General features: G+C 37.3%; 1 protein-coding gene across 4 annotated transcripts in view; it reads right to left on the bottom strand.

Moving 5' to 3' along the window:
- LOC121261098 (calcium-transporting ATPase 10, plasma membrane-type-like) overlaps positions 1–27604 on the bottom strand; it is a 65729-nt gene that overhangs the window by 10914 nt on the left and 27211 nt on the right. The window contains exons 1-22 of one of the 4 annotated variants that reach the window (XM_041163272.1): positions 22428–22523; positions 22129–22340; positions 21404–21567; positions 14914–15030; positions 14788–14827; positions 13646–13755; positions 13416–13547; positions 13179–13268; positions 12064–12133; positions 5609–5679; positions 5426–5509; positions 5259–5336; positions 5111–5182; positions 4025–4108; positions 3859–3941; positions 3677–3785; positions 3511–3566; positions 2845–2887; positions 2656–2739; positions 2029–2166; positions 1879–1944; positions 1696–1794 (exon numbers count right to left, since the gene is read on the bottom strand). In XM_041163272.1, coding sequence (XP_041019206.1) covers positions 1696–1794; positions 1879–1944; positions 2029–2166; positions 2656–2739; positions 2845–2887; positions 3511–3566; positions 3677–3785; positions 3859–3941; positions 4025–4108; positions 5111–5182; positions 5259–5336; positions 5426–5509; positions 5609–5679; positions 12064–12133; positions 13179–13268; positions 13416–13547; positions 13646–13755; positions 14788–14827; positions 14914–15030; positions 21404–21565 — 1788 coding nt within the window. In that variant the 5' untranslated portion in view covers positions 21566–21567; positions 22129–22340; positions 22428–22523. Of the gene's footprint in view, positions 1–1695; positions 1795–1878; positions 1945–2028; positions 2167–2655; positions 2740–2844; positions 2888–3510; positions 3567–3676; positions 3786–3858; positions 3942–4024; positions 4109–5110; positions 5183–5258; positions 5337–5425; positions 5510–5608; positions 5680–12063; positions 12134–13178; positions 13269–13415; positions 13548–13645; positions 13756–14787; positions 14828–14913; positions 15031–21403; positions 21601–22128; positions 22341–22427; positions 22524–27604 lie in introns of those variants that run through there. The other 3 variants (XM_041163274.1, XM_041163273.1, XM_041163271.1) reach the window with 3 other exon arrangements.

The following is a 27604-nucleotide window of genomic DNA, read 5'->3' as shown; positions in this document are numbered from 1 at the left end:
CTGCAGCCCCTTTATCTCTAGAAATCCTGAAGAGATTAGGGAAAACACCTTAAGAGGTGAATCCCCACACCAAGTGTCACGCCAAAAGTAGATCTTTGCCCCATCCCCCACCTTGAATTTAGTATTCTTGGCAAAGTCCCCCCACCCCAGCCGAATAGACTTTCACAACCCACCCCAAACATCTCTGTGACTTCATTTGTACACCAACTCCCCCACATCCTCCCATATTTAACATCCACAATATTTCTCTAAAATGCATTACTCTCATTATGATACCTCCAAAGCCATTTCCCAATGAGAGCTTAGTTGAAAAGTCTTAAATTTTGCACTCCCAACCCTCCACAGGAAACCGAAAGACAAACCTTATTCCAACTCACCAAATGAAACTTTCTTTCCTCCCCATTACCATCCCACAGAAAATTCCTATAAATCCTCTCAATTCTTTTAGCAACCCCAGCTGGTAAAGGAAAGAGAGAGAGGAAATAAGAGGGGAGATTAGTCAATGTGCTCTTAATCAAGGTAACTCTTCCACCTTTAGAGTATAATTTTTTCCAGCCCAGCTAACCTCCTCTTAATCTTCTTAATCACCCCATCCCAAATAGAAACTGATTTGTGAGGAGTACCCAAAGGTAGTCCAAGGTATCTCATAGGTAACGAAGCTACCTTACATCCCAAAATATTGGCCAGATCCAAAATATTTCTGACCGTACCCACTGGAACAATTTCAGACTTGAAAAGATTAATTCTTAATCGAGAAACAGCTTCGAAGCATAACAGTAAGGCCCTGTTTGGATTGAGAAGTGATCTCAACTCATCTCATCTCATCATTACAACTTTCACACAAAATATAATAAACAATTCAACATTTTCAAATCTCAAAACAATAATAATATTAAAAAATAATATTCTAATAATATTTTATTCAACTTTCAACTTTCATCTCAATTCATTATTCAAACGACACCTAAGGCTCTCAAAACACGAAGGTGATCCCAATTGTTATCACATAGAATCAGAGTGTCGTCTGCAAAAAGCAAATGTGATACTGAAATACTATCCCGAGTCTCATCACCCACCATAAAACCTGACATAAATCTTCCTTCAACAGCCGCTTTCAAGCATACAACTCAAAGCATCCATCACTATTACAAAAAGGAAAGGAGATAAGGGTTCTCCTCAAACGATTCTGAGACTTTGATATAATCTTGTCCATAACCACGCTAATACGATTGGCTAACACCTTAGCAATGATTTTAGACACCCCATTTACCAAGCTAATAGGGTGAAAATCCCTCATCTCCACTGCACCCGCCTTTTTAGGGATGAGAGCAATGAATGTAGTATTGATACTTTTCTCAAATTTGAGAAACGGGTGGAATTCACCAAAAACTTTCATAATGTCATCCTTCACGATGTCCCAACATGCTTGGAAAAAACCATGGAAAAACCATCCGGGCCCGGAGCCTTGTCCTTAGTCATGCCTCTAACCACATCACGAACTTCTTCTTCCCCGAAAGTTCTCTCCAACCAATCTACACTCAATTGATCAATGGGCTCAAACACCAGCCCATCAAACTTTGGTCTCCATGTCGAAATAAAAAACAGAAAAGTTCATGTACTAGTAATACAATCACCATTGAGTACCTAGCAATACTACTATGATTATAGACACAAACGACCATGCATTCACATTACCATTTTAAGTGCGACGCCACCTCGTTTTTTCTCTGAGTTGAATGGGAAGACTTGCATAACTGAAGATTTGGATCTGATGACCCCAAAATTCATCCCTAGCTGTGAAGAAAGATATCCATCATTAGTCTTAAAAGAAAAAAATTTACCTGAAAAGTGGCAAAAAGTATAGTTAGAAAAATGAACCTTGACTCCCCAGAAAAGAATGGCCTTTTCAGTTGGTGATCCAGAAACCTCCACATCTCCACCACTCTGCAAGGTGCCATTGACAGCATTATCATACTGTTGACAGATTTCCTACTATAGTTTCTGCAGAATTATTAAAAAAAAACATACCTCAGGCCCATACACACTGCCATTGGTATTCTGTGCAATGCCTTCGATAAGTAAAGAAGATAGCATGGGAGACAACTCTGAGTTGTTCTCAGCAGAATCAATTTTTTTCTCACCAACATAAGCCTCAACCACAGTCATCTATTAATAAAAGGAGAGGTCAGAATTAAAAGACATGAAAAAAATTAATAACCACCGCCCAAAAAAAGATTGGGGCTACTTGGAAAAAAGAAAAGATCGAGGAGAGGTTTTCCTCCCAAAACATCCAGCCGGCACTCAGTAGTTTCCTATCTCCACACCATCCAACATTAACTTATATCTATCTTTCTTACCTCTCCTCCCAAAACATCCAGCCGGCACTCAGTAGTTTCCTATCTCCACACCATCCAACATTAACTTATATCTATCTTTCTTTGGCCTTGTAATTTAAGTACTTAGACGTTCCCCATCTCAAAGTATTTCGACATTTCAACTCTGTCTGATCCCACAGATCCAGTGCACTCCAAAAGTCTATAATTAACTATCAACCAAAACAATTCTACCACCAAAAGGCACTTCTGAGCAGTAATAGATGAAATCACACAGGTTAATAATTCTTATTTAATAGGTACCAACTACTTAATAATTCACCTGATTCAAAGTTAAGGTTCCCGTCTTATCACTGCAAATAGTTGTGGCAGAGCCCATGGTCTCACATGCAGAAAGCCTTCGCACCTGAAACATGACTTCTGTTATGAAAATATACTAACAATCACACAACAGGTGTTTCGTGAAAAATATAACGTAAGCACAAGCATGGAAAATTCCATCATTGCATACCAAGGCTTTATCTGCCATCATTTTTCTCATTGAATAGGCAAGGCTGTGTCATAGTCAAAGAAAACAATACGTTAGTTGCAAAATTTGGGAAGAGGAAAAGAAAGGCTGAACTTCTGATATGTTGAAAAGGGAGGTTGAGTTGTGCAATGTTAGTTGAAGCATACTTAAGCACAAAGTGCCAAGGCCAAAGTGCTTCAGTCACCAAAAGAATGCGTATAGCACAAAATTTTTGGTGTGCAAAAAGCATGCTTTTGTAGTTTTTTGAAAAAACAAATATCAGAACAAAATTTTATTTAGAAATGCAGGGAGTAGTTTCCAATATGCACGTTTATATAGGTTGCACCAATAGGAAACTAAAAGCAGCAGCATCTGCTAGTTGATGGGAAATTAGGCTTAGACTATGTCAACAACATGAGCCAAGAAGAAAATGGGCGATGTCGGCATTAGCAAGCTGTTATATATCGTAATTGGAAGGCACAAAAGGATTGAGGAAAAATATATAAAGAGCATGGGTCGAGATGAAGGAAAGATTAAAAAGGCAATGATTAGAGAAAAGGAACTAGATAAATAATATGAGGCATTCTGAGCTGGAAGTGATATAACTCCCACAAATATGGAAAACAAACGAAACCAGGTTACACATAAATGAAGGCCAGGCGGATTTACGTTAACGTAACAGCTAACGGAAGCCCTTCAGGCACTGCAACTACTACGATGGTGACCTACAACATTGAAACATATGTTATAGATCAATAAATTTCTCTATACATTTTATAAGTACATATTTACCCATGAAACACTAAAAATTGGAAAAATAGAAAAACACACATACAGCAACAGTAACAATCTTAATGGCCCCATCTACTGCATCACCAAGTTTTGTTTTGCCTGCTTTAAACTGAACAGTTCCATTTGTGGTTTTGGTATGGCCGGTAAAATATCTGCATACATTTAATTTAAGAGGTCATCCATTATACTTCACTATCAGAGAGAGAAATCAGTCCCAATGTTTACCTGACTAAAAGTACAACCAGGACAAAAACAGCTACCGAAAGTCCAATCATACCAATGAAAGTCGCAACACCATTTAGGCGTACCTATAGCAAGTCATTTAAAAGTAAACAAAACATGCAAAGGATGCAGTTATGAGAAAAAACAAAAATTAGATAAAATAGCAGACCTGCAATGGCGTCTCTTCACCAGTGTCTTCTGAAATACTGGCCATGAGCAATCCCCACTCAGTATTTATCCCAACACTTGTTACCTAAAACATATATAAATAATTAAATAAAAAGGAAAATATAAAATATGTAGGAGGCGAAGCAAGCTGACAGAAAAAGGGAGAATGACAAGATATTTTATTTCAGCAAATTGAACTTATCAAAAAAATTTACTTTAGCAAGTCAACTAAAAAGTAGGGGTGAACAGGAACCGGCCGGACCGACCTACGCCGATGGAGCCCGGCCGCCAGAGAACATTGTCGCTAGGGGGACCGAGAACCGCCAGAGAATCTCCGGCGTCGATGCGACCGCCAGAGAACATCGTCGCTAGGGGGACCGAGAACCGCCAGAGAATCTCCGGCGTCGATGCGGCCGGTATTTCTCCTCCCCATCGACCGGTATAGTCAGTTGTTCCATGCAAGTCCCCTCCATCGGTCGGCGTCAGTTTTGGTAAAAAACCGGGCCGATAGCGTCAATTTCACACCCTACTAAAAAGGTTTCATTGTTCGGAATGGCAAATATAACTAGATATTTAATTTTAGAAGTGGTTTCTAAAATGAACAGCCATGCCGCTCTTTAAGAGAATAAGACCAATCATATATAAAATATATAGAAGCTAAAACCGCTCATCCACGTGAGATCATGATATACGTATGGCTTCATAAAAAGGAAATGCATGTAGCCATCCAAACATAGAGGGTGATTGATAGAGCAGCTTTTAATTGTCAGACTTTTTAGGAAACTGAAGACTTTTATTTTTCTATAAATGGTTTGATATGGATATTGCACCATTGTTCCACATCAAACTATCTTGTTGATGGTCCTAAAAGTTATTAGGACATTTTTTTTCTTGACAAGTAAAAATTATATTAATAGGCGTAGCCAAGTATACTGGAAAAAAAGTTATTAGGACATACAACATAAACTAATTAAAAGAGCTCATTGCGACTTCACATATGGCTTGAGAAGATTAACACAACACAATTAAGAATATCATGATAGTAATAAACAAAGAAAATGAAAGAGCTAAGTAAATCTTATTTTACCAGCATGGTGCCACTACCATCTGCAATTTTGCAGCCAGACATCAGAAATGGATGTCCAGAATTCTTGTGAACCTGCAAAAAAGTACGCTTGAAAAAAGAAAAAAATAGATTTATAAATTAAAACTACAGGATCGGTAGGAATGCTCACAATCTTGCTCTCTCCAGTCATACTTGATTCATCAACTGCGAGAGAGTGACCAGAAATTACTACTCCGTCAGCAGGGACCTAGAGAAAGAGTTAGAAGGTCACATATACTAAAACTTTAAAGCACAATTGTAAACACATAACAAGAAGAACAAAAGAGAAACATGTACCTGATCACCAATGTTGAGAGGCAAGACGTCGCCGACAACAATATCAAATATAGATATCTCAATTCTTCTGCCACCCCTAATAACCTATAAAAGTAGTTTTTCGAATATAAATCCAAAATGAGAACAACCAAAAAAGGTAAAAGTGAAGCTAAGTATAGAGCACATAAAGCTATAAAAAAATACCTCCATACGGATATTTCTCTTCTCCTCATTTAGGTTTTGGAACTGAAGAGATTGTTTGTAATCACTCAAGGCTGTGTAACAAAGAATTAAGAAGAAAATGGGCCAAAGATTAAAATACTAAAAAGTGAATGCAGAGGCGGCCACTATGGCGATTCTTAATCCCACCAGGTAGTAAAGAATAAAGAAATGACACATAATAATTGATTGGGAATTAGAGACTTTGTTGGTAACTGTTTCTTGCTTTGAACCAGTTACTAGAAAAGTAGTTTTTTTTTCTTTTTATAAGTAAACGATTAAGTTGGTATACAAGAGAAAAAAAACTAGGTCGCAGCAACGGAAGCAAGAAAATCATGGAAATCTAGGTCATTAAAGTTTACAGCTATGGCCCATAAGAATAAAGTTCTAAAAAAGAAAAATCTAAGTTCCTCTATTGACCGCTCCTTATCTTCAAATGTCCAGTCATTACGCTCATGCCACAAGTACCAAATAATACAGATAAGTACCATCTTCCACATAGCTTTGATTTGTAGAATACCTCCTGGATGTGCCCAGCTAACCAAAAGGTCAACCATTGTGGCGGACATAACCCAACCTTTACACGGCCAAACACTTCATTCCACAACGCTCTAGCAACCTCGTAGTGTAGCAAGAGATGGTCTACAGTCTCTCCGGATTTCTTGCACATGCAACACCAATGTAGTATAATCACCCTACGCTTCCTCAGGGTATCTTTTGTCAAAATCTTCCCTGGAAAGCTATCCAAATAAAGAATGCCGCTTTAGGAGGTGTCTTATTCCGCCAAATCCTTCTCCATGGAAACTGATTATTCGGTAAGTGTGTGAGGGACTTGTAGAAGGATTGAATCGAGAATATGCCCTTACCTGCGGGTACCCATCACACCGTGTCAGCTTGTTGGCTACTTAGTTTTGCGGAATACAATAGGCTAAAAAAGTCCTTAAAAGCTGCTAACTTCCCAATCTTGTGCTGCCCTATTGAACATGATGTTCCCGATAACACCAAAAGATCCGCCACTGAAGCTTCTTGGTCACCTGCAACCCAACCCGGAAAACTGAAGGAAATGAGTCCTTTAGTGCATTATTTTCACACCAAATGTCGCTCCAAAATTTTATTCTAGAGCCCACTCCCAACACAAGTTTAGTATGGCGAGTAAAAACCCTCCACACCCTCGTTTGATGTGCTTCCAAACTCCCACTCCATAAGCCCCCCTTCACTTCTTTAGTACACCAGCCCCCACATATTTCCATATTTGCAATCAACCACCAACTTCCATAGGGCGTCCGATTCCATGTTATATCTCTATAACCATTTTCCAAGTAAGGCCTGATTGAAAATTCTCATATTTCTAATTCTCAACCCACCAGAGGAGATTGAAGTGTATACCTTGTCCCAACAGACTAGATGGAATTTAATTTTATCCCCATACCACTCTATAAGAAATCACGATTAAGTTTTTCAATCCAGGCCGCCACGTTAGCTAGAATAGGAAATAGAGACAAAATAAGTAGGTAAATTAGAAAGAGTACTCTTAATTAAGGTAATCTGGCCACCTTTCGACAAGTACAACCTCTTCCATCCTGTCAATCTTCGTTCTATCTTCTCGATCATTGTATCCTAGATTGATATAGCCCTTGAGGCAACTCCCAATGGAAGTCCAAGATAATCCATTGGAAGAGAAGAAACCTTACATCCAAGCATGCTACCAATTGCCGAATGTTGCTTCCGACTTGCACTAACTCTGATTTATCAAAGTTCACTCTCAAACCGGACGATGCTTCAAAACAGAGTAAAAGTGCCTTCAATGCCCGTATCTGGTTTTGGTCTGCCTCACAAAATGTTAATGTGTCATCTGCAAACAATAAGTGAGAAATGTTAATAAGACCCCTAATGGAATCAGCCACAGAGAAGCTGGCCACAAAGCCATTCATGACCAAAGTCGATATCATCCTACTCAGCGCTTCCATAATAGTGACAAAGAGGAGTGGAGACAACGGATACCCTTGTCTTAGGCCTCTCTCCAAATCCGCACCTCCCCAGTAAGTAGGAAGTCCTAGTTTACGTGATCGTAGGCCTTCTCCATATCCAACTTACATAGGATCCCTATGGTGCCAGATTTTAATCTACTATCCACACATTCATTGGCGATAAGAACTGAGTCCAAAATTTGCCTACCCCTTACAAATGCATTTTGTAGTTTCGTGATGATTTTTCCCAAGACCTCCCCTAAGCGATTTGCAAGCACCATGGAGATTATCTTGTATACCCCATTGACGAGACTAATGGGCTTAAAATCCTTTACCTTCGATGCCCCAATCTTCTTAGGAATCAATGTAATAAACGTGTCATTTAGACTTTTTTCAAATTTTCCAACCGAGAATAGTTCATGGAACACCTTCATTATATCCTCCTTCACTACCTCCCAACAAGATTGAAAGAATCCCATAGAGAAACCGTCCGGGCCAGGCGCTTTGTCTTTGACCATTTTCCTTACTACACCATAAACCTCCACCTCCTCAAAAGGCCTCTCCAACTTAGAGGCGTTTTGCGGCTCAATAGACTCGAAACCTATTCCATCAAGCTTTGGCCCCCACCCCACTTGTTCTGTAAGCAAATGTTCAAAAAATCAACATGTTCCCAAATCACGGGGGCCTCCATACAATCTACACCATCGATATTTAGAATCTTAATGGTATTAGTTCGCCTATGAGAGTTAGCTACTCTATGAAAGAACTTCGCACTTCGGTCCCCTTCTTTCAACCACAATGCTCTTGATTTTTGGCGCCATGAGATCTCCTCTAGAGAGATTACCCTCTCTAATTCTGAAACCATCTCTGTCTTTCTAGATACCTCTTTTGGAGAAAGAACCCTTTCCTCATGTATCATCTCTTAACTCCTGTAACTCCTCCAACAAGGTTTTCTTGTGTTCCCCTATGTCTCCAAAGGATAGAGTATTTCAAAACTTTAAATCATTCTTTAGAGCTTTTAGTTTGCCTGCAAGGATGAGACTGGGGGTGCCTTGAAACTGACTTGAGGACCACCATTGCCTTGCTCTATCCACAAAGCCTTCAGTTTTCAGCCACATGTTTTTGAACTTAAAATAACGACACCCTCTTTGGATACCACCACAATCCAACAAGATGGGAAAATGGTCCGACCAAATACAAGGCAATCTCTTTTGGCAAACATCTAGATAATGCATTACCCATTCCGATGAGACTAAAAATCTATCTAAACGGGACCAAGTCTGAGTATTAGACCATGTGAAAGTACCCCCCATGAGAGGAAGGTCCATTAGATTCCAGTCGAAAGTATACTCTGAGAATTCTGTCATTACTGGACGCAGTCTACCATCTCCAAAGCATTCACTTGGGAACCTTATGACATTAAAATCACCACCTATGCACCAAGGAAGTTCCCACCAGCTATGTACAAATTCTACCCATAATAATCTTCTGGTACTGTCTAAATTCCACCCATAGATACCTACAAAAGCCCACAAGAAATTGTCTTCCACACTCTTAAAGGAGCATGCCACTGTATACTCCCCTATGAAGTCCTCCATTTTTCCACCACCCTTTTATCTCACATCACCAATACTCCTCCTGAAGCCCAATTCGATGCAAGATACACCAAATCCACATATGGACAGCTCCAAATACTTCGCACTATTCTTCTTGGAATAAATTTCAGCTTGGTTTCTTGTAAGCATACTAGGTCTGCCTTCCACTCACGAAGCAAATTTTTTATACAAAGGCGCTTGTTTGCCTTGTTAAGCCTACGGACATTCCAAAATACAATTTTTGGCTTCATATAGGATATACTATCCCCTTCCCTTTGGATCTATCTCAACTTGAGCTACCCTCATAATTCAAAGACCACGAAGTCTCTTTAGCTCCCTCAGTTTTTTTTAGACCCAGGTTTCTTAAGCCGAGTATGACCCACGTCTATGGTAGTAAGTAAAGCCATAAATTGTTCCTTAAAGCCCTCACAATCCATCCCCACACAATGTTGAATTTCCTTCACCTTAAGAAGAACCCAATCAGACACAGCCTTGTTGGGTAACATACAATTTAGGGGTATGGGCTCCCCCTCTCTAGTAACCCACTGTGATACCATTGGCGTCCCCATCACCCCCTCTATGAAGAGATACCTACATTCCCAGTCAGAAGCTCCCTGCATTAGGATACTCACTTTTGCTAGCCCAAGAACATTTTCCTTGTCGCTGCTAAAGAGGGAGAGAGCATCAAACTGTGCATCGGCAAAAGATTCCCCTACTTCCTATGTCTCATTCTACTGTTCCAACTGTTGCATAGCCTATTGTCGTCGGCTCCACTACCGTCTTCGTCGCCCTTTGGGCCCCCGTCGGTGGTTCCTCAACTCGTCATGATGCTCCCGTACACCTCTCCGGCAAGTCTGTGAGGCTCCCCCTGATAAGGGGTCGAGGCCCTCCCCTCCCCTTCCTCTTTCGAATTCTCCATATGGGTTGTCTCCCGAGCCTCTCAGTTCCCCCGTTGATTCCCACTGGCTGAGGCCCAACAGGATGGCCCACCTTGCTAGGTCCATACGAGGAGCCCTGATTCATCACACCAATGCTGGATCTTGCACCATCTGGGCCTACACCCCTCTTAGCTCTAGTTTCCTCCCCACCCAAGCCTAAACCAAGCCCATTTATTTCCAAGCTCTCACCTGATACTCTACCCTCTACACACCGTATCATCCATTCTACTTTATGCTGAAGCATCCCCAGCTATGTCTTCACGTCCAGCATCATACCAAGCACGTCTCCCTTTGCCAAGCCGACACCAGGCCTGTCACCGCCACCCTTCCACTGTGCAATGCGAGGAGCTTTGCCAATACCGTGTCCATTGCCCTTTCTTGCGTAGACACCCCTATGAGCTTCCATGCAGCCACCTTCCCCTTTTCTAGTTTCGTGCACAGGTGCCAGAGCCTCCCTATAGGAACCTTTTTGCAACTGAAACACCACTGCCGATGGTCTAACCAGTGCTCCTCCTCTGTAGTTGCTTCTATCTTTGTCAAACTCCCACAGTGCCTCCCCCATCCTCCTCCATCCATTGCCTTCCTTTTCTTCAGGTATAAAAATGAAACTATCCCTACCACCACCACCATATTCCACCAAAGCCATATATCGGCCTCGAGAATTCAAGCACCGCTGCGCTATGAAGCTGCGATTGCTTTCCCTAACCATAGTGTAAAAATCCTTCCTCTCCCTTCAAACTGTCTTCCAGTGCTTTAGCCAACCACCGCATCGAGGTTGACCCCAAAGTCAGCCTATTCATCACCTTCTAGCTTCTCTCAGTAATAAGCAAGAGGTTGCCATCCTTCTCTAATGAAAAAACTTTTGACTCTTATCACTAAATCTTTTTTAAATCCCATCCTGACCACTAAACTCAACTGTAGTCCCTCTGTCACAGGCCACCAAGCATCATCGGAGAAAAAAAAGTCATTTTTCATCATCTAATTTTGGTTGTATGGAGGAGAAAAGCATTGGCCAAGTAGAAAAGTAGTTTTTGCTTATAGTTTCAAAAAACTCAGGGAAAATTTATGACACAAAGCATCACAGAGTAAAGGAGTAAGATTTATAACTCAATTATAAACGGTACCAAACATTTGGACAAATTTTCACAACAGCAATTTCATTTCATCTTTTGACAAGTAAAATTTATTAATGTGCAAAAGGCACTACCCAAGCACAAAGGAAGTATACAAGCGAAACACCTATCAAGAAGGAAGAAATAATTACATCAGCAACTATCATATTTTTATGACAAGTAATTGAAATTCATTATAAATCAAAAGCACACCAACTACAAAGAATTCTGATTGGCACTGGATGTCCAGAACAGACACCAAATACACAGATTTATACAATAGAACCAAACACCTAGGCAGAAAAAGGACAATAAACACAAAACTAGAAAAATAAACTACCCTGCACACTATTTATCCACCATCCAATCCCATAAAGCTAAAACCGCCCAAAGCCCATCAAGAAAACACCAATCAAAATGTTCTAGCTTCAAGACCAATCCACACGAAACCATCCCCACAAACCAGAACTTCAAGACATGACCACCAGCTTAGGCTCCATTAAATATCCAGCAAGAATGTCAATGTCAAAACCAATAAGAATGCAAATGGGAGAATTTTAAATTTCAATAAATTAAGAAAAAAAAACTTAAACCAATCTTATACGAGCAAGTAAAGAAGGAAGAATGTCTAAATTTTTGTATCACTAAAAGAATGTCTAAATTCAACAATGAAGAAGAAATAATAAAACCTGCTACAGTTGAGAAAACTTTACGTTCAAAGTAAACTACATAAACTACAGGTGTACCCCTCCAACAAAATAAAGTTATCCGTTGAAAATGGAACAACAATTCAAGGAAATACTTTTGCTGAAGCATTCAATTCAATACCTGTAACAACAATCACAAGAATCACTGCAAAAGCAATACTCCCTCCATCATACCACCCTTCCTTAATACCCTATAATAGAAAAATGAAGAATTGGCATATTATCTTGAGATAAATAAAGATAGAGATGGCTAATATATTTGATAAGAGAAAACCAGTATCAGAACAAAAGGCTTAAAAAGAAAGGGAAAGCAAATCCGAAAGAAAATAAAACCAGAGAGGGAGTTTCAGAAACAAACAGTGGTCAAAAGCACAGCAGACATAGCCATCTAGCAACTCTTAAAATGAATCTAGATCTATTCTATGAACTACACACTATTAAGAATACTAAAGGAGCACAATCCATCAGCACAGGAGGAATTATAGAACAGTGTCGGGCAGGCAGGTTGGCTTTCAACTATACTTTTGAAGTATCCTGACATCCAACCTAAATCATATAAACCGTCAAAGAAAGTGAAAGCCACAAGATTCAAATCGTAATAGGCTTTTTATCATTGCAGGTTCACAAAACAAGATGACAATCTAAATTGCATAAATCATCAAACACAAACTGCAATCTGACTTGAGCATAAAAAGTATCCCTATGCAATATTATAACTCATTGAGTTGTAGAAATGCTTCAGTTCATACAAAAATTATGATCTAAAACATCTAAACATATTTATGATGAAAGACAGCATTCATCCTAAAATTGTAATGTCTTAGCCAGTGTCATGTAGCACAGAGATATCTTGCATTTCCTTAGAAAAAAAAATACTCTGCTTTCATAAAATTGTAATATCTTAGCCAGCATTGGAGTTAAAGTAGCCAACTCTCTGCTTCTATAAAAAAAAAAAAAAATGCTCAGTTTCCTTGTAAAAAAAAAAGTTATGTGAAGCCGATCATACAGATCCAACTATACTCCTTTATGAAAAACACTTGGTTTGTTTACAAAGGAAAAAGGATATAGATAAAAAAAACAAGTCTTTCATTTTTTTTTAAAGACTATCATCTTGCAAGGAAAGAAGAGCACCACAAGTTACAGAAGTTAATGATTCAGACCCTCGTAGCATTCTCCTGCAATGCAAAGAGTCAAAGACCAGAAGGCATAATCAATCATGTCCCTGCCGAAGCTCACCTCAGTCTTTATACCCAGTGCCAAAGAGGCCACTGCTGCTATCATCAATATGATTAATGTGAGGTCTTGCCAAGCTTCCCAAAGAAACATCTAAGAGAAACAATAAAAAGGATATTTTATATTCGCTTCTCCAACAAAGGAAAGGTAATAATAGTACTTTTTTTTTATCAGTGGAAAGGTAATAATAGTACTTATAATACACAAGTTTTAAAAGATCAAATTTCTGATGAACTTTACCCAAAAACTTCTCCCTTTTTTCCGGGGATATGTGTTTGATCCGAATGCATTCCTCCGCTTCAGTAAATCAGCCTCATCTCCTTGAATCCCATTCTCTAAGCTTGTTTTTAGCAAATCTGATAGCCCACTAACCTGGTGTAAAGTAGAGACAAAAGATACATAAGAAACTACACATATTGAGAACCAACAAGACAGAAATCAGAGCCAAAAAAAAAAAATGGAAAACTTGCCCTTCCATATTGTTCCAGAGTTGAAACATCATGATCCCTTGACAATAAACCAAGTTGTTCTTGTCCAATTGCAAAATCGCCATTGGGGGGTAAAGGTGGTTTCAATGTTCCTAACAGTTGAATGCAGGATGTAAATCATCACAAGTACAAACAGCACATATAACATTTTCAGATGAATGACCACACCACAAGAATGCAATTAAAAAGCCGTTCTGTACCACAAATCACAGTTCACAAACAGGTAAAATAGTTAAAACGATTAAAAAGGATGAGCATAAAAAAATGAATCAAAAGTTCAAAGAACATGTCCAACATAGATGATCCTTAAGCTTAAACTTCAACCCTGCAACAGCACGTGATCAGGCTGCAATTAAAACATCTCCAACCAGCATAGGATAGAGGAAGCAAGACCAACAGAATCAAGATAGTTATTAGAAAAAAGTCACGGAAGAATACAAGTAATATCATATAAGATACAAACAACACCCCAAAAGAAGGTTGAATTCCAAAAGAAAGAAATGCCGACAGCAATACAGCTAACAAGGACCTCAATAGCACAGACTACGAGAAAAATGGACAAAAGTAGGGGAAAATTTCAGGATGGATTTGTAAAGCCAAATCCAAGCAATGGAAGCAGGGATCTGTCTATTGAGAAAAGAAAAAAATGAAGCAAGGTTTTCAGTTTCAATAATTACATTTATGATCAACTGCCGAGCAGACTCTACTTGTTACTCCACATTAAATGGTTGGCAGTGTTTTGTAATTTTGTACCTTTGTCAAGAAGCAACAATGCTAAAGCAGAACGATATGGGCTCATATATTAAGAGTAAACTGAGAGAAGATACAAAACCAACAAGAACAATAACGATGGAAATTTTATAATTATTGTAACAGGTTATGAGTCGGTAAATATTTGAAAGGAAACAGAAGTAAACTGCTGATAAAAACCAAAAAATACATCATAGTAGAAGACATGAAACTGTAAAATTTTGTGTAACCACAGCTCAAACATGATGAATATCATAATGTCACGTACACAAGAGCACAAATCTGGTGACAAGAGAACCAACAAAATGAGCTCGCTTTCAGATTTCATTAAAAATTATAAAAATAAAGGACAAGCGATACAGATGTACAAGTACCATTTTCTTGAGACAAGACCTTCTTGAAACGATATGCAGCCTGATATAGCAAATTTCATAGATTCAGAGATATATTCCAGCAATAAAAAGAGCACAAGAAAAATGAGGTCTAAGGAACTCTATTACTTGTATGGCTTGAATATTTGCTTTAACAGTCCTTATTATTTGCGTCCTCTCTTCTTCCTTTTTCAAATCCAAAGTGTAACGAAATCGTCGAGAAGCGTTTAGAACAAGTGCCGCTTGCTACAGATGACAAAGTTGAGTTAGTCCAAGCATTATAAAAGCAATGATGTCTTCAGATTACAACACAGTGAACTGACTAATCCTGAGAAAATTCTCAGTTAACAACCATTGAACATTAGAAAAAATATGATAACTGCAGCACTAGACTTGTCATTATGCCCAATACAACTATATTACATAATGAGATTTAGGCTGAATTTATCTTGGGAGTAAAATATTTTTCTCTAATTCCAAGATTTGGAGCGGGCAAAAAATTTTGGTCAAGCAGCAAATGATTTACGAGTCGGCATAAAAATTACACACCAACCCTAGAAACGGTGTAATCTTCCGAATATTTGTGCCCATCATTCCCATCCAATTGCGCCCCTAGACCACTGACCCAACCAAGCATCTCAATTTGTGACTGAATGCAACGGCTACATCTACACCACCGACTCCAACAGCTGCAACAAGGATTTCCCTACATCCGAGCAAACCGTAAGCTTCGGCAGTCAAGTTAAGCCCAATCTGGGAGTGGAAGTCAACAAGGTTGTTGACTTCATTTTCATCAATTGTCTAATTGTCTATTTGTGGCATCTAATGTTAGTTTTGTGTACAGTTTTGTGACCTGAAGGGGGTCTGTGTGGGAAGAATTTTTTTTTTTTATGAATATAAATTTTATTGAGACAAGTAACCCGGCAAAAACCAAGTACACAAGAAGTATACAAAAATTGAACCTATTACAAGTCAGGAGCTAGAAAAAGAAAGAAGAAAATAATGGACGGTAGTTCCATTAAATACCTTGTGTGGTGTATTTGGATTGAGAGGAATGGTCGATGCTTGGAAGATAAGGAACGGTTGGTTGATGAACTTCGATGTTTTTTTCTTTATTTCCTTATTTCAGTGAACCTCTCTAGTAAGCAAAAAGGTCCACCACCCTCCTAGGCATCACCCAAGCCAAACCACAACTATTGAATACTTCATACCATAACAACCTGGTCACATCACGATGTAATAACAGATGATCCACGCATCCTGAGATTATCCAAAGTCAAAATCTTCCCTAAAGAAGCAGACTAGCCAAAGAACGCAACCTTTGAAGGCACCTTACTCTTCCAAATACTCTTCCAAGGAAAAGAGTGAACCCCATTCAGCCTAGACAGCGTCTTATACCAAGAATGAACTGAAAACTTCTTGTTACCAGTAGGCATCCAGACCATGTTATCCCTCAAATCCCTCTCAATCTGAGTAGCATACGATAAACCAAACAATTCAGGAACAGCCCCCATTTCCCAATCATTCACAGCTCTAGAAAATAGAACATTCCTATGAGAAGATTCACTAGAACACTCCAAAAAGTCAGCCACAGGAGCTTCCAGATTTTGAGAAATATGAAAAAGATCTGGAAAAGCAGCACAAAGAGCCCTACCACCACACCACGGATCATGCCAAAAACGAATTCTAGAACCGTCTCCAACCACAAAAATAACATGTTTAACAAAAGCATCCCAACCTCTTCTAATATTTTCCCACACCCCCACACCATAAGTACCTCTTGCCTCCTTAAAACTCCATCCCCCCAAGCACTCCCATATTTAGAATCAATCACAGCTCTCCACAGAGATACCTCAACAACCACTTTCCTGGTAAAGCCTTATTAAAAATACTCAACTTCTGAAACCCCAGCCCACCGCATGACAAAGGAGTACAAATCTTATCCCAACTAACCAAATGAAACTTAGCTTCCTCCCCTACACCTCCCACAAAAAGTCTTGAAATAATTTCTTTGTGAAGATTTCTTTGGGAATAAATTTCTTTGTGAAGATTGTGGATTTGAAGCAACATATGGGTGTGTAATTAAGAAGAAATTTCTAGCTTTGGTTTTAAGATCTGATTGTGGCGGTTGGTTTTGCTTTGTGACGGTCAGAGTTGGTCAAATATGGTGTTTGTGTAAACTTTACAGTTGCTGATGTGGTGGAGAGTTAAATTTTCGTTTCTTTTTAGTTTTCTGCTGCAGGATACAGCGATTTCCAGTCACTTTCATGTGGCTCCCAGTTCAAATATCTTATTCTTTACTAATGAAAACCCAAATAAATAAGAAAAGACGAGGGAAACGCCCACCAAAGGAGGGGAAAGTTTGAAAATTTTTCAAACATGCCACCAAAATCAGACAACCTATCTTTCAATGCTAGGGCAACACAACCTTTCCAAACAAAGAAAAAGTATAGTTTTCGGTGTTTAACATTAGCGGTAAAAAGAAAATTATTGATATATAGAAAAGGTATAGTTTGCCGCGCACACAATCATCTGATGATAAAACAGTCTATTAATAGACTTAGACTTAGGCCTTGTTTACTCATTTCATCTCATCTCATCTAATCAGTACAATTTTCTTAAACTCCCACATAAAATGTAATAAACAATTCAACTTTTTTCAAATTCCAAAACAAATATAATATTAAAAAATATTATTCTAACAATATTTTATTCAATTTTCTATTGGGTTGTATGTGGAGAATGGTTTGTGAGCAAAAAATCGAGAAACATAGAGTTCGCTTGACTGTCACTCAACCTAGCACTCGAGTGAAACTCAACCCGTGAGTTCCTTGAGGTTCACTCGATAGTGGGCTCGAGCGAAACTCAACTCGAGAGTCCACTCGAGTCTCGCGTGACTGTGGACTCGAGTGAGATACAAACCCTAGTGTTCACTCGAGCGAGACACAAACCCTAGTGTTCGCTCGAGCTACGCTCTACACACCGCTCGAGCCAATGTTGATTGGTTGTTCGCTCAAGGCGCGCTCGACATACCACTCGAGCGAAGGACCCAGTTTTTTCCAATTAGGGTTTCCGAAAGCCATTTACCATAAATATGTAATATTTAACTTATTGTGTACGATTTTCAACATATTTTTCAAAGAAAACAATAGTCAAGTGAGTGCATATTGTGTTTGAGAGTAAAAACCCTAGAGAGAGTGAGTTGAGATTGAATGATTGTAATTTTCCCTGGTTAATAAGATTTATGCAGATCTGTCGACGTAGACAAGTTGCTGAACCACGTAAATTATGTGCTGTGTTTGCTTGATCGTGTGCTTGTTTACTTTGGTTGTTATCGTTGGTGTGTGTGTTTGCACAACACTTGATATCAAGAGCCAAGGTCGGATCTGAAGGAGAACGACGGTTGGAGACAAAGTGAAAGCACTCGGGATCGAGAAGTTTGACGACACTGATTTTGGGTACTGGAAAATGCAGATCGATGACTATCTCTATGGAAAGAGGCTCCTTCTACTATTATTGGAAAGGAAGTCGGAGAGTATGGATGATACTGAGTTGACCTTGTTAGATCGATAGATTCTAGGGCTTGTTTGGCTAACTTTGTTCAGAACAGCGGCACAAATGTCAATAAGGAGAGAATCACGACGGATCTCATGGCGGCTTTGTCAAGTATGTATGAAAAGCCGTCAGCGAATAAAAAAGTGCACCTGATGAAGAAGTTCAATCTGAGGATGTCAGAAGGTATGTCTATGACCCAACACTTGAATGAATTCAATACGATCACAAATCAACTATCTTTTGTAGAGATTGAGTTTAATAATGAGATCAGAGCGTTGATTCTGTTGGCATCGCTGCCAAATAGTTAGGAGGCCATGAGAATGGTGGTTGTGAGTAGTTCAACTGGTAAGATAAAACTGGACTACGACGATGTACGTGACATGATCCTTGTTGAAGAGGTACGTACAAGAGACTCAGGTGAGTTCTCGGGTTCAGGATCGGCCCTAAATGTTGACAATCGGGGAAGAGGATATGATAAGTCAAGCTCCAAAAACAGGAGGAAGAGCAAGACGAGATCTGGGCAGTAGATCACGTGATGGAGTTCTGGCAAGCCGGGCCACATCAAGAGAAATTGCAAGAATCAAGAAAGTGATGAGGATGATGCGGTGAGTGCAGTGGCTAAAGAAATATATGATGCCCTAACTCTTGCAGTGCACAGTCTAATTGACAATTGGGTGTTGGGCTCAGGGGCTTGGTCCCATAGCACCTCATATCGAGAGATCATGCAAAACTATGTTGTTGGTGATCTTGGAAAGATGTACGCAGCTGGTGGAGAGGTACTTAATGTAGTGGGAGTGGGTGATGTGCGCATCACACTTTCCAGAATCCAAACAAGGGTATGGACTTTACAACAAGTCAGACATGTTCCAAATATGAAGAAAAACCTAATCTTTGTGGGACAACTTTATGACAAGCGGTTATGCAGTAGCGATCTCTGAAAGAGCTTGGAAGATCACTAAGGGTGTGTCAGTCTTAGCGCATGGTACGAGATCTAACTCTTTGTATTTAACATTAGAGTCCAGTGATGTGAGGGGAAATACAAGAGTGCAAAAATGCAAGATTGATCACGTGAAATATATGAGAAAACCAAGAGAATCAGTTTTGTCGTTCCTCATGTAAACCTGGGGAAGTTGGCTGACATTGTCAAGATCGGTTCAAGAGGATACTCCTAGTGCAATGGAAGTTGTGAATCGCTCAATGGATATGTTAACTAAGGGTGATGTACGTAAGAGACTCAGTGTGCCTTATGGCTTGAAAACAGGATCTATGAGTTACAGAGGTGGTAGGGCTTGGGCTAGAAACTGTGGGTGGCATGTGGAGAACCAGCCTCCAAGTGAGAGATTGTTGGGTTGTATGTGAATCCTGGTTTGTGAACAGAAAATTGAGAAACAGATAGTTCGCTCGACTGTCGCTCAACCCGTGAGTTTGCTCGAGGTGCACTCGACAATGAGTTAGAGCGAAGCTCAACCCAAGAGTTTGCTAGTCTCGTATGACAGTCAACCCAAGAGTTTGCTAGTCTCGTATGACAGTGAGTTCGAGTGAGACACAAACCCTATCGTTTGCTCGAGCTAATGTTGATTGGTTGTTTGCTTGAGGCGCACTCGATATGCCGCTTGAGCGAAGCACCCAGTTTTTTCCAATTAGGATTTTCAGCACCATTTACTATAAATATGTAATATTTGACTTATTGTGTACAATTTTCAGCATATTTTTCAAGAAGAACAATAGTCAAGCGAGTGCATATTGTGTGAGAGAGTAAAAGCCCTAGAGAGTGTGAGTTGAGATTGAGTAATTGTAATCTCCTCTAGTTAGTAAGATTTCTGCAGCTTTATGAACGTAGGCAAGTTGTCAAATCACGTAAATTGTGTTGTGTTTGTTTGATCTTGTGCTTGTTTACTTTGATTGTCATCGTTGGTATGTGTTTGCACAATACTTTCATCTCATCTCATTTAAACTCACTATCCAAAGGACCAAGCCTCCCATAGACACTAGCATGGCGTCACAGTATTAAAGCCCTTACTAGTTTATACATACCTTATTGGACCAATCAAAAAAAAAATACGTACCTTTATTGGAGTGTACTAAACTAAGAAACCAAAAGTTTGGTCACTACAAGTCAAACAAAAATAATATAGACGCAATTATTTTACAAGTTCTGCATAAATTCAATAAAATATATTATTTTTAATTTATTTGAATTGTTTGACTTTGATGGGACTGAATTAAAAATAATTATTCCGCTATATGTGAACAATTATTGAAAAAAAAACAAATTACTGCTAGTGACACACACTGTACATTTCTTGATTCCAAGTATAATGCTGCTTTAGGCATTGTTAGATATTGAGATGAGATGAGATAAAAAATTTATAAATAATATTAAAATAGTATGCAAATAGTAATAAAAAATTGGTTGAATTAAAATGTTTTATGAGATTTTAAGAAATGTGAGAAAAAATTAGAATTTAATTTTTTAATATAATTTTTATTTTAAATTTGAAAAAAATGAATTATTTTTTGTATTTTATTTAGAAGTTTTGGAAAATTGTGATGGTTAGATAATTATTAAATGAAAATGTTGAAATTTTGAAATTAAAATTTTTTGTGTTGAGTGGTGTTTGAGGTTGTGTTTAGTTGTTAAATCAAACTAACTCATATCAAACCAATCATTGATAAGATACATTACTTTTTTAATTTCTTATAGAAAAGTTAAACTCATCTCAACCTATTTTATACATTTTAACTTAAAAAGTTAAACTCATCTCAATCTAAAAATGTTAAATCCATTCACAAAATATTACTATTCATAAATCAACTCATCTAAACATTCAAACGTAGCTTAATGTTAGAGATGAGATGGATTGAGACCATCCAAACGGGACCGGGGCATTCTGGTTTCAAAAACAATCGGTTGACAAAAATCCAAACTAGAAACCCAGCAAAGTAGCAGATGTCAATAATAAACCGATAAGGTACACAACAATAGGCAAACATCTTGATGAAAAGGCAGATCAGAGAAGATAAATGAAAAATACACAGAGAGGACTGAAATGCGAAAACGTACCCTCCACCGGCGGAGACGCTCGATTGAGGCATTCTTAGTGCTGGTAATATCGAAAGGACCACCCGACTCCTCGTCGCGGTTTTGGTGGCCTCCGGAACGGCTTCCCCCGGCCTCCAAATCGTTGTTAGGTGGGCCGGGAGACGAGCTCTTGTGAAAACTCATTTCTGTCGCAGGAGAGATGGTACAGTCAGTCTAATCTGTCTATAATCAGTACTTCTCTTTCTCAATCTCAACGGTCTCTTGACTCACTTCAGCACGCTCCAGTACCGGCAATCCTTCTCTTTCTTTTAAAAAAAAATTGTTCAAAACAAAAAAACAAAAGAAAAAATTGGCCGTTCTTTTATTTCAAATCCACTGCCAGTCTGCGGGTCCCTTTTTGTTGTTTTTTCTTTTGACTTGAACAATAATCACGGGACACAAGAGTCAACAGACTCAACAAACCCCGTTCTGCGTTTGAAAAATTACACTTTCTACAGATCTTGTCTGACCTTTTGCCTCTAGACATTTTTTTCCTCTCAAACTGACATCACAGTTTATTTACCGCTTTAAAAAAATCCAAAAGATTCATAGTTGATTCTCTCTCGATGAGGACAAAAATCTTCAAATTTTGTCATTATCTCGTTCGCCAGAAACGAGGCCCAGATAGATATTAGGGTTTCATAGTAAAAGGTCCAAGATAGATAAAATTAGAAGCACAAATAAAAATTTGTAAGGTCGAGTAGTACCTCTGTCCTTAGTTGAAAGAGCGATGACCAAAGTCTTCTTCTGGCCCTACAGAGTCTCCCTCCGTCTTCCTCAGTCTTCTTTTTGTCTTCCTCTTCCTTCAGTTATCTTTGCAATATCCTGCTGAAAATAATTAGCTAATAAAAATACAAGAAACTGTCTTGAAAAATCTCGCAGAAAATCAAGATCTTGATAAACACGTCTAGATTCAGATCTATTTTATGGTGAAAGATGTTCTATAAAGATTTATCTGATTTCTCTTGTAGAAATATTGTTTTATAAATTTTCTTGCCCAAGGGACTATGCTTTTTCCACTACACGACTCAACTACCGATTGGTTTGGAATGCCGTGCATATCTTGTTCTCGTAACGTGGATTTCGTCTTTATTCTGTTCTTAAAAGAAAGAGATATTTTTCTTTCTGTTCTCAAAGAAAGAGATATTTTTCTTTTGAAAAAGAATAAATATAAATATAAATTATTATTAAAAATATCTATTTTATATTCATAATGTGACATCATTTAAATTATATATTTTTTTAAATGAATATTGAGAATAATCAATTAGAATCAACTATATAGTAAATGTAAAGTATATACTGTTATAATAATTTATCTCTAATATTACTTTTTGAGAAAAACTTTACGACGAGTCTTAACGAATTCTCTAGTAATATTGCTACAAGTATACCCTTTTTATAAAGAGTAATTCTACAGAAAAATTTTTTATAAAGAGGAATGCTACAAATATCTTTCCTTTTTTATAAAATAATTTAGAACTGATTGTCGGCAGTTTCTCTCAGATATATCTTCTCCATCGCTTTCTCCCTCTCTCCCCTCCCTCTAATCGTCAGGTGTATTTTGACCCCTCTCTATTTCTATCAGAATTCTTCATTTAATCTTCTGAAAGTTCCATTTTGACATTATTTTATTTTATTTTTTGTAATTTTTGTTGTGAATTGATCTTTTGTTGTCCCAATCATAACGTATATTTCTTCGTCAATTGGTCGGCAATGCGTTTTTTAGTTCCCTTTCTTTTCTTTATTTATTGCGAATCACATGATGCACAATAGCGTTATCAGTTTCGTCTCCGCGCGAAGTTTAATTTGCCCCCACCCACATTGATGAGAAATGCTACTAAGTTTGGATAGTGAGTAAAGATGAGATGAAATGAGTATAAAATTAATTAAAATATTATTAAAATTTAATTTTTATAATATTATTATTATTATTTTAAAATTTAAAAAAATTAAATTGTTTATGATATTTTATATGAAATCTTAAAAAATTATAATAATTAAACAAAATAAAATAAAATATTTTTTATATCCAAATCTGGCCAAGCATGTATGCAGCACAAAAATCGAAGGAATCCCCTTGACAACGATCTCTATCTCTTCCTTTTCAACGTCAAGGCCGTATCTTTGCAACCACTCGCCGCATATGCTGTTGTTACCCTGAGTCACTTTTCGAATTAATAATAATAACAGGGTAATGACACCCTGGCAACTTGTTTACTATTCCTTTATTATTTATTATTTATGTTATATTTGAAATTTTTTATTTGTTATCATTTTTTTAACATATTTTTTTAACATTCTTAATCATTAAAAAAAATTAAAAATATATATAATTTTACTAATAGTCACTTCCTTAACCATTAAAACCTCATTTACATTTAAAATTCACATCAACTCATATTATCTCAGCATTACGACTTTTTTAAATTTTCACACAAAATATAATAAACAATTCAATTTTTATTCTATTATTCACAAACTATCTCAACTCATATCAACTCATGTATGAATTCAAACTATTCGTAAATAAAATTAAAAATTTTAAAAAAATAAATATAAATAAATAATAAAATAGCAGTAATCCTATCATTTTTCATAATAATAATCACAATAAATAACTTGAAAAGGAAAAAAGTACGTGGGTCGTGGCTAATAATTGTCTGGATATTTTCCCAATTGCTAGGACAGTACTAGGGCTGGGCCCCTCCCGCCTCCCGGGAGCCTCCATAGAGAATATTTGAAAGGAGAGATACAAAATAAGAGTAATTTGTTTGACTTTAATATGAGTTATTTCATGTCATTTCAATGTTTAAACATTATTTAAATAAAATTAATTAATTAAAAATATTTAATATTTTTATCTAATTATTACAATTTTTTTAGACTTTCAAAAAAAAAATACAAATAAATAATACAAATTTTTTAAATTTCAAAATAAAAATTATATTCAAATAATTTTTTTAACTTTATAATATTTTTATTTAAATTTTTTTCGTTCATTTCTCAAAATTTAATAAAATATATTAATTCAAATTATTAATTACTATTCATAAATTATTTTATTATTATTAATAAAATTAACATATCTTTACCTATGATAAAAGAAAAGATCAATTCGTAAGTAATTTATTTATTGACAATACTCTAAATAAATATTTATGTTCTGGTCTCTTTCATAATTAGAGTGACCAGTCTCGTAATAAGTGGCTTTGAAGTTTGGGGAAAAGAGCTGGACATAAAGTTGACCAAATATTCTTGCAAGTTACTAATACGGTGTGGAAGCACTGTTTTCAATTTTATACCAGACCGGTTGGTACATCGACTGTTGATACTATATACGTTTCGTATTAGTTTAAATACTAATTGTATCGGTCTCAATTTCAATCCGATATTTCAACTTTTAATTTTTTTATTTTCTTAAACTATAAACTTATTTTTTAATCTTCAATTCAAATTAAATTATTTATAATTTATTTATATATTAATTATTTTAAAATAGTATACAAAATAATATCAATATTAAAATATTTTATTACAGTATCTTAACCGATATGACTTTTTAGTACGATATTTAAAATATTGGGTGGAAGCCTGAAGCCTGCAGGGTCATTTGGACCTATGGATGACCTCGCCTGTCGAATTTCCTATCACTAGGGGACAGGTGTCTGCCTTCATATAAATTGAAAAATCCTTGATCTATATGTCTCTCATCCGTACACCCTATCATCTTCTCTTAGTGTGTCTGCCAACGGGTGACATATCTAAGTACTAGTATAAATTTAAATAAAAAAAAATCATAAATATAGATGCTTCTTAGCAGCACACCCTCCTCCACCTCATATTCCCTCAAAAAGTTTTTGAAAGTTAATGATAAGTTAAAATGATATAAAAATTAATAGTTAAATAAAATATTATTTTTATTTTAAAATTTAAATTATTTATTATATTTTATGTAGTAGTTTAAAAATATTATAATAATTAGATAAAATAAATTGATGTTCTTTCAATCTAAACAACCCCTTAAAAAGAGACCTGTAGTGACTATGGTTATGACTCTAGATCTCTACTTTATCTTTAGCATCTCATATGTACACCCAGTCACGGGTTGATTTCACTTCACTTGGGTTCATATGTTCATATCATTTTTAGGTTTTTTTTTTTTTAATGTTTATTGTCGGGGGATAGTACTAGCTAGGAGGCCAGATATGGACGATAGGCTGCTCAACCCAATCCACCTCATCACCATATATGCGACAAAAAAAGCTATCTGCATGGGGGAGGCATAACTGCGGGGAGTCAATGCCCACGTGGAAAATGAAATGGCCTCGTTTGGACAGTGTGACTATTATGAAACAAGCTCCTGAGAGAAAATCCGAGACCACTTAGTCCATTGACGAAATTAGGGACCAACGACAATGATGCATCGAGAGCCGCGATGGAACAAAAACATCGCCTCTGATCTAAATTCTTCGAGTGGCTGATGTTCATAAAGGACCTAATAAAATGTTTAAGACTGCCTTTGGAGGTCGACATGAATGGCGACGTCATTAATAACTTAATTATGATAATCTGAGAACGCCCAAGATGTTGGTTAGTCCCGAGAGCTGCAAATCTTTTGGAGAAATGAAACAAAATTAATGGGTAGTTTTAGCGATATACAGGAACCATCGAAACTGGCCGTAAACCGATTAGACGAGGAGCACGGAACCGGTCGGCGGTCGAGAGGAATTGAGGGAAAATCGATATCGATGGTTCGACATCGGTTTGAATAACGGCGCTGTTTCACTTAAATAAGTGAAACGACGTCGTTTTAGAGCCTAAAAGTTCAAAAAAGATATACATAATAGAACGACGTCATTTGGCTTTAGGCACCGTTTCAAAATGTATTAATAACCCCCCAACCCCACCCCTATTCTTCTTCCCCGCATCATTTTCTTCCTCTTTGCAACTCTATTATTCTTCCATGCCAGCGACGGCGCGACGCTTCTTCCTTATTCCTTAGTTCCTCCTCCTTCACAGAAGATGTCGACGGTGGACCGAAGACCGCACCAATGCACATCGAGACCGATATGATCGGTTTTCTCTCCCCAGACCTATGGTTTCGGCCGGTTCAATAGACCCATGGCAGACATCTGTGATGTCTCGGTTTTGCGTCAAAACTGACGTCGGACCCATCGATGTACAACCCTAGGTAGTTTTTAACATCTTTCTCTATTTACTTTTCGGCCATAAAATTCAAAGATCGGAACCAAACGAACCTAGACTAGACGTCTTTGAGAATTGTGGGTCTAGTTGCAGTTATGCCCTCGACTATATGTAAAAGAATTGATATGGGACAGGCAGGGCCAAGCACAAGGAGAGGTGGAAGGCATATATGGGGTGGGTAGCAAAAAGAGCTCTGGCCTTTCTCATCTTCATTTGTTTCTCATGAATGACCTATAGATAGATTTTTTTTCATTGCAAATTTCTCTGTCGATATATAAGTTCCATTTAGACGGCCTAGGCTCCAAACCAGTATCGGAGAAGAAGAAGAAAATTGCGTTGGGCTTTTGGTTTTTGTTTTTTCCTTCTAGTTTTCTTGTTTTCTGCTAGTACCAAAAAATTATGGGGACCATCCCTGACTACTTGAGACCGTACTATAAGTGTGTACGTCAACTAGATACACGAATAAAGGTACGTCTATCAATTATAGAAGAAAGATTATAAATTAAGTAAAAGGATATACTTTAGAAATTTTTTAGAATTTGTATATAATTATGTTTAAATTAGTGATATTTTTGTAATATAATATAAAAGCAACATCACTTTATAAAAATACCCTCATTTTAATATATGATCATTGTAAAAAAATAAAAAATAAAAGTTATACATATATCGTTACTCAATTATTAAAAAGAAAATGAAATTTATATAAGCGTAGAACATGTAAATCCAGTGCAATGTCTATGAAAAAAAGTGAGATCAACTTAAAAAAAAAAAAGAAGTAATTCTTAAAGCGGATCCCATTATTTTTAAAGGGTACTCTATAGTACTAGTGTTTAATTTTGGGACTTTCACGTCTCAAACTTATACCTACCATTGCGTTTGCTTAAAAAAAACAGATTGAATGGAAGTATTATGTGCACAAAACCGAAATAGAACGTGGAAAATAATGAAGCACATCAATTGCAATATATAGTT

Source organism: Juglans microcarpa x Juglans regia, chromosome 4D (genome assembly GCF_004785595.1).
Source record: "Juglans microcarpa x Juglans regia isolate MS1-56 chromosome 4D, Jm3101_v1.0, whole genome shotgun sequence".
Lineage (NCBI taxonomy): Eukaryota > Viridiplantae > Streptophyta > Magnoliopsida > Fagales > Juglandaceae > Juglans > Juglans microcarpa x Juglans regia.
This window is presented reverse-complemented; position numbering and strand designations above follow the sequence as displayed.